Source organism: Syngnathus leptorhynchus, chromosome 3 (assembly GCF_054491065.1).
Source record: "Syngnathus leptorhynchus isolate UIUO chromosome 3, UIUO_Slep, whole genome shotgun sequence".
NCBI lineage: Eukaryota > Metazoa > Chordata > Actinopteri > Syngnathiformes > Syngnathidae > Syngnathus > Syngnathus leptorhynchus.
The window spans coordinates 2307501-2315727 of NC_141197.1; the positions used below are offsets into that span (position 1 = coordinate 2307501).

Sequence of the window (8227 nt, forward strand, 5' to 3'; positions counted from 1 at the left end):
CAGTGGTATAATTAGAAATGCAATTTGCAACGGGTCCGACGTCAGCATATGCGGCACATACGCAGCATTGTTTACATAAAGCACGATCGATGGATTTAATGAATTGGAGTGACACAGATGGTTTGATAATATAGTTATATAAACCCACGTCTTTCCTGGTACTTTGTTAATGCTACAACAGTTATATACTAGATCGCTGCAGCGCACGCGCGCCGTTGTTGACATGAAGAACGAGAAATTTGATAGATGGATTTAATGATTTGGAGTGACACAGATGGTTTGATAATGTTGTTGTAATATGATTGTTATTTAAAATATAATATATATACCGTTATATGAGTCTGTGGTATAATTAGAAATGCAATTTGCAACGGGTCCGACGTCAGCATATGCGGCACATACACAGCATTGTTTACATAAAGCACGATTGATAGATAGCTGTCCGGAAGTCATTCTCCATGGCCTCGCCAAACTCCGTTTAGGCCTGCGGGACTCCGGAGGCAGCTGACAGGTACTGGATGGCCAAGCGGAACGCGGCTTCGGCGGTTGTTGAGGCAAAAACCCGGGCGTGGGAGGAGTTTGGCGAGGCCATGCGGAATGACCTCCGGACGGCTTCGAGGAAATTCTGGTCCACCATCCAGCGTCTCAGAAGGGGGAAGCAGTGCACGGTCAACACTGTTTACAGTGGAGATGGTGTGCTGCTGACCTCGACTCGGGATGTCGTGAGTCGGTGGGGGGAACTCCTCGGTGGCAAGGCCCCGGGGGTGGATGAGATCCGCCCGGAGTTCTTAAAGGCTCTAGATGTTGTGGGGCTGTCATGGCTGACAGGCCTCTACAGCATTGCGTGGCATGGCAGACTGGGATGGTGGTTCCCCTCTTTCAGGGGTGCTGGAGAGGAGGATCGGTCGGGAGGTCGAGCCTCGGATTCAGGAGGAGCAGTGTGGCTTTCGTCCTGGCCGTGGAACAGTGGACCAGCTCTACACCCTCGGCAGGATCCTCGAGGGTGCATGGGAGTTCGCCCAACCAGTCCACATGTGTTTTGTGGACTTGGAGAAGGCGTTCGACCGTGTCCCTTAGGAGGTTCTGTGGAGGGTGCTTCGGGAGTATGGGGTGCCGAGCCAACTGATAAGGGCGGTTCAGTCCCTATATCACCGATGCCAGAGTCCGCATTTCCGGCAGTAAGTCGGATTCGTTCTCAGTGAGGGTTGGACTCCGCCAAGGCTGCCCTTGGTCACCGATTCTGTTCATAATTTTTATGGACAGAATTTCTAGGCGCAGCCGAGGCGTTGAGGGGGTCCGGTTTGGAGACCTCAGCATCGCGTCACTGCTTTTTGCAGATGACGTGGTGCTGTTGGCTTCTTCAGTCCGTTATCTCCAGCTCTCGCTGGAGCGGTTCGCAGCCGAGTGTGAAGCGGTCGGGATGAGGGTCAGCACCTCCAAATCCGAGTCCATGGTCCTCGGTCGGAAAAGGGTGGAATGCCCTCTCCGGATCAGGGATGAGATCCTGCCTCAAGTGGAGGAGTTCAAGTATCTTGGGGTCTTGTTCACGAGTGAGGGCAGAATGGAGCGCAAGATCGACAGGCGGATCGGTGCAGCGTTGGCAGTAATGCGGACTCTGTACCGGTCCGTCGTGGTGAAGAGAGAGCTGAGCCAAATGGCAAAACTCTCGATTTACCGGTCGATCTACGCTCCTACCCTCACCTATGGTCACGAGCTATGCTTACTGCCCGATGACGGCTGGGATCGGCTCCAGCACGCCCGCGACCCCCCGTGGGGACTAAGCGGTTCAGAAAATGGATGGATGGATATATATATATATATATGTATAAATATATGTGGGCTTTACAAGTTCTCCTCATGCCCGTGTGGGTTTTCTCTGGGCATTCCAAATTCCTCCCACATCCCAAAAGCCCCATTAGCCGATTGAGCACTCCAAATGGCCCTGAGGTGCGAGTGGGAGTGCGAATGGTTGTTCGTCTCTGTGTACCTTGCGATTGGCTGGCAACCGGTTCAGGGTATCCCCCTCTGGATAGGCTCCTGCATGCCCGCGACCCACGTGGGGGCAAGCAGGATAGAAAATGAATGGGTGAATATACTGTATATATTAAACACAAACGGGCTTTATAAAGATCATTTATATTTGAAACAATGATACTGTGTTGCTTAAGATGCAAAGTGCCAATTAACAATAATTTCATCAGATGTTTTCACATCATTGTAGAGCACGAGCGTTCTCACAGTTGAGCTCAGTTGTCATTTTGTCAGCTTGACAACTCAAAGTTAAATTAGTGCAAATGTAAATCAACTTCAAACTATGCACATTAAAGTATGTACAAAGTAAGTTTGTTGACCCAAGCTATGCACATGACAGTGTGTGTATGAGGGTGTGCATGTGTGTGTTTACGTGTGGATAATTTTTGAAAGGTAACTCGACACACAACAAAGAACAATAAAATCATACCTGTCTCACCAGGGATGGTTTGGTTCTTCTTCAAAACAACCTCGATAAATTTAAGTCAGTATTTAGGATTCTATACAGTGCCACTGCTATCAACAACTAAATATGACAACCACTCTACCAAGCCGCTCCAAGCCTCACATCCAAACACGCTCTTAAGAGATCAGATAACAGGGGAGCTTTCTGGGGTCATCTGGCTGCACTTAGAACAGTCAAGTCAAGTCAAATTTATTTGTATTAGCCCTGAAACAAAAGAGTTTCAGAGGGCTGCCACAAGACCACAGTTGACAAATATTACAGACATCAGTCGGCAAGTTTCCACCCAGTGGTACACTTAAATTGGGTTTGCTACAGATGATTTGAAAATGGCAATCCCTGACCTGGCTTGCATTTACATTGTAGGGTGTGTGGGCAGACTGTCGTAATGTGACATCGTTGTGCCAAGATGCCACATGGTGTAGGAAATAGAGACCTTGCATGCAAGATTACTTTTCAAAGATTGACCAAAAAAAAAAAGCACATAAACACGTCGTGTATCAGCAGGCAGAAACGTGGCTGTGGGTTCACATCTTGGAGGCAGGTAGCGTAGCGTGCTCACAGGACTCAGTGACCTCTCACAACACTTGAGGCAATTTATGTAATTTGTGCTCTTGTGTAGTGGGAGGAAAACGTATTGTGTCCACCTATGTTTCCATTCATTCAACCATGCCCAAAAATGTGAATGAATCACGCCAAACTCTCCCTCCTCTACACCGAATAAGTCATTTGAATGTACTACTTCATTTGAACGTGGAAAATTACGCCAGTTACCACAATTTAGTCATTTGCCACAGGTACAGTAAATGATCAAATTAAATACTATGATTGTTCTACAGTGGTAATAAATGAGTTGAAGAGGTGGTCGTTGGAATTTGTTTCATTCGCAACGCTTAGGGAGTTTTATGGCATCTGACGAAATCCACACAAAGAAATAACTTTCCATCACAATTCCCGTGCATGTCTTTAAAGTTACCTGTGTCTGCTGGTGACTCGAGCACCTTGAGAGTGCGCATTCCCGCCGGTGTATAGGTTATAAGAGGTCCTGAGCGGGAACGCACTTTTGGCGTCCACACAGGTCAAGAGAGCCAGCAGAGGCAAAAGAAGTGCCATCCCGTTGATCAAAACCCGATCAATACAGGATGTCGTTACAAATTAGTTTGGGAAGGCTGATTCAACTGTTGATGAACATCCTGGCTCCATGGAGACAACAATAATAGACGGCGATGTTTTTTTTAAGTGAAAAAAAAGAAAGTTCGTTCTATCGACCTTGATCCATGTTCGTGATGATCCAAAATTCCCACTTGACACACAGTTTAAACTCATCTGATCCGAGTCCCGCCTGTTGTCCACGTTTACTCCGACCAAACCCGACAGATTTTCCCCATCAGAACAATCTATGTCTTATTCGAAACAAAGAAAAAAAGAAAAGGTTACGACATAGTTACAAGAGACTCAACCAAATCCAGCTGTTCCTCCTCTACAACATCACCGCCCCCCAAAACTGCCCCCGCCCCTCCCGGAGGAGAAAACAGCCACATGCCTCTGGCATACACTTTTCTTACTAGTATAGTGATCCCCCGTTTATTCGCGGGAGATGCGTTCATGAATCACTCGTCAAAAACAGTAATCTGCGAAATAGAAATTTAAATACCAATGTATTGAAATTTCCAACACATAGTTTCTTGTTCGCTTCTAGAGCGCGTGGGTGTATTGCAAGTAAATAAGTGTGGTTTACCTTGACAAACGATGCAAAGGGTCTGGCCTCAGAATTACCAGATTACACTAACGCAGTGGTTCTTAATTTGGGTCGATTGAACCCGAGGGGTTCAGTGAGTCGGTCTCAGGGGTTCGGCAGAGCCTCCACTGCGGAGGTCTGAACACCTGATTTATCGTGTACATTTGTGATGACGCATATCTGAACTGGTCCCGCAAAGGCAACAGCAGAAGTCAGTGTTGAGTACTTGCCTTGTGTTGGCTTTGTTCTTTTAACAAGGTGATGTTCATGCACAGCTCATTTTGTGCATCAGTAAAATTCAGTAAATGCACATATGAAACTGGCAGGGTTCAATACATCCAACGAGGTTAAGAACCACTGCACTAAAATCATGCATAGCAAAACCAAAGTGACTCACATTTGCGCATGAATCTCCTGTTTCATTGTGGTCCAGTACACAATATTAAAGCATTTTAAACCCTCCCCGATACTTTTAAACCATCCGTCCTTCCGTCCGTCCATCCATCCATCCATCCATCCATCCATCCATCCATCCATCCATCTTCTTCCGCTTAGCCGGGGTCGGGTCGCGGGGGCAGCAGCTTTAGGAGGGACTCCCAGACCTCCCTCTCCCCAGCCACTTCATCCAGCTCATTCCGGGAGATCCCAAGGCGTTCCCAGGCCAGCCGAGAGACATAGTCTCTCCAGCGCGTCCTGGGTCGTCCTCGGGGTCTCCTACCGGTGGGACATGCCCGGAACACCTCCTCAGGGAGGCGTGCAGGAGGCATCCTGATGAGATGCCCGAGCCACCTCATCTGGTTCCTCTCAACGTGGAGGAGCAGCGTCTCTACTCCGAGTCTCTCCCGGATGACCGAGCTTCTCACCCTATCTCTAAGGGAGAGCCTGGACACCCTGTGGAGGAAACTCATTTCGTCCGCTTGTATCCTGGATCTCGTTCTTTCGGTCACGACCCATAGCTCATGACCATAGGTAGGAGCGTAGATCGACCGGTAAATCGATAGCTATGCCATTTGACTCAGCTCTCTCTTCACCACGACGGACCGGTACAGAGTCCGCATTACTGCCAACACTGCACCGATCCGCCTGTCGATCTCGATCCTTCTTATAGAGGGGAACCACCACCCCAGTCTGCCAATCCAGAGGCACCGTCCCCGATGTCCACGCAATGCTGTAGAGGCGTGTCAGCCATGACAGCCCCACAACATCCAGAGCCTTTAAGAACTCCGGGCGGATCTCATCCACCACCGGGGCCCTGCCACCGAGGAGTGTTTTAACTACCTCAGTGACTTTGACCTCCGAGATTGGAGAGTCTGCCTCAGAGTCTTGGAAGGCGTGTCGGTGGAATTGAGGAGGTCTTCAAAGTATTCCCCCCCACCGACTCACGACATCCCGAGTCGAGGTCAGCAGCACACCATCTCCACTGTAAACAGTGTTGACCGTGCACTGCTTCCCCCCTCCTGAGACGCCAGATGGTGGACCAGAATTTCCTCGAAGCCGTCCGGAAGTCATTCTCCATGGCCTCGCCAAACTCCTCCCACGCCCGGGTTTTTACCTCAGCAACCACCGAAGCCGCGTTCCGCTTGGCCATCCGGTACCTGTCAGCTATCTCCGGAGTCCCGCAGGCCAAAACGGCCCTATAGGACTCCTTCTTCAGCTTGATGGCATCCCTTACCGACGGTGTCCACCAGCGGGTTCGGGGATTGCCGCCAACAACCTTACGGCCACAGCTCCGGTCGGCTGCCTCAACAATGGAGGCACGGAACATGGTCCACTCGGACTCAATGTCCCCCGCCTTCCCCGGGACGTGGGAAAAGCTCTGCCAGAGGTGGGAGTTCAAGTCAAGTTTATATAGCCCTAAATCACAAGCAGTCTCAAAGGGCTCTGTCCTCTGCATTTAACCCATCCCCATGTGATTTTGATCCATCCCCTGGGGGAGAGGGGAGCAGTGAGCAGCAGCGGCGCCGCGCTCGGGAATCGTTTTTGGTGATCTATGGTGGAGTTGAAGCTCTTCCTGACAGGGGATTCTGCCAGACGTTCCCAGCAGACCCTCACAGAGCGTTTGGGTCTGCCAGGTCGGACCGGCATCTTCCCACACCATCGGAGCGAACCCACCACCAGGTGGTGATCAGTTGACAGCTCCACCCTTCTCTTCACCCGAGTGTCCAAAACATGCGGCCGCAAATCCGATGACACGACTACAAAGTCGATCAACGAACTGCAGCCTAGGGTGTCCTGGTGCCAAGTGCACACATGGGACACCTTTATGCTTGAACATGGTGTTCATTATAGAAAGTCCGTGTCGAGCACAGAAGTCCAATAATCGAACACCGCTCGGGTTCAGATCCGGGGGGCCGTTCCTCCCTATCACGCCCTTCCAGGTCTCACTGTCATTGCCCACGTGAGCATTGAAGTCACCCAGTAGAACGATGGAGTCCCCAGAAGGAGCGCTCTCCAGCACTTCCTCCAGGGACTCCAAGAAGAGTGGGTACTCTGAGCTGCCGTTCGGTGCATAGACACAAACAACAGTCAGGACCCATCCCCCCACCCGAAGGCGGAGGGAGGCTACCCTCTCGCTAACCGGGGTGAACCCCAATGCCCAGCCGGGGGGCAATAAGTATGCCAACACCTGCTTGACGCCTCTCACCGTGGGAAACTCCAGAGTGGAAGAGAGTCCAGCCCCTCTCGAGAGGGCTTGTATCAGAGCCCAAACTCTGTGTGGAGGCAAGTCCGACTTTGTCTAGTTGGAACTTTTCTGCCTCACACACCAACTCAGGCTCCTTTCCAGCTAGAGAGGTGACATTCCATGTCCCTAGAGCCAGCCTCTGCAGCCGGGGATCGGACCGCCAAGGTCCCCGCCTTTGGCCGGCGCCCAGCTCACTTTGCACCCGACCCCTTTGGCCCCTCCTACAGGTGATGAGCCAATGGGAAGGGGTACCCACGTTTTCTTTTCGGGCTATGCCCGACCGGACCCCATGGGCGAAGGCCCGGCCACCAGGTGCTCGCCTTCGAGACCCACCTCTAGGCCTGGCTCCAGAGAGGGGCCCCGGTGACCCGCGTCCGGGCGAGGGAAAACTAGGTCCATATATTTTACTCGTCATAAGGTGTCTTCTGAGCCGTGCTTTGTCTGGCCCCTCACCTAGGACCTTTCTGTCATGGGTGACCCTACCAGGGGCATGAAACTCCAGACAACACGGCTCCTAGGATCATAGGGGCACACAAACGCCTCCACCACAATAAGGTGACGACTCACGGAGGGGACTTTTACACTACATAAACCTTATTCCAGTAATAACCATTCCCACACTGTTCTGTGCATGTATTGTACCTTTACAGGAATTAAAAGAACCAACACATAATATTGTCACGTCCCAACTCCTTCGGCACTGGTTGGTGCTTGTTCCCTCGCGTGTGGCCGGCTGCCACCTCCTGCACCTAAACGTCCACAGTGACGCACATAGCTCAGAGGCACGCCCGCGCTATCAGGACTCATTGCCGCTGCCCCACGCACGTAGGAAAAAAAACACTGTCGTCCCAACTCCTGGACGGCAGTGCTTTTTTGCTACATGCGCGGCAGACGAAGCGCAAAGTGGCAAGGGATCACTGTACTACCGTTCGTGTTCTACTGTTTCTCTTTTATATTTATTGAGGAGGCTATTTACTTTTTATTGTGGAAACACAATAAAAAAAATTAAAACAAAGTAGATTTGCAGTTTTTAAATGTCATTGGTCATTCACATGACCCTGTAAGACCTCGAAAGGTCCAATTGAACAGTTCACTTTGTTATTTGCCTGTTCGTGTATGGTACATTTTTATCAAGTGGTGCATGAATCACAATGTCATTGTCCTCAGGTGTTTTTAATGGAGCGTCCATAAATGTTCAGGTTCATAGAGGTTGACACAAACGGGTGACAAAAACCTTTAGGTGTTTTAGCCCTTCAGAAACAACTTAACCATTTCAGCAATGTGAAAAATGACACAAGACAAAAGTAAAATA

The 8227-nt window shown here is 50.3% G+C and overlaps 1 protein-coding gene across 3 annotated transcripts in view; it reads right to left on the reverse strand.

Moving 5' to 3' along the window:
* Nucleotides 1–3975, reverse strand: part of emilin1b (elastin microfibril interfacer 1b) — a 41364-nt gene extending 37389 nt beyond the window's left edge. For all 3 annotated transcript variants that reach the window (XM_085908337.1, XM_085908336.1, XM_085908335.1), the window contains exon 1: nucleotides 3471–3975. In XM_085908337.1, coding sequence (XP_085764463.1) covers nucleotides 3471–3607 — 137 coding nt within the window. In that variant the 5' untranslated portion in view covers nucleotides 3608–3975. The remainder of the gene's footprint in view (nucleotides 1–3470) is intronic.
* Nucleotides 3976–8227: the final 4252 nt, after the last annotated feature.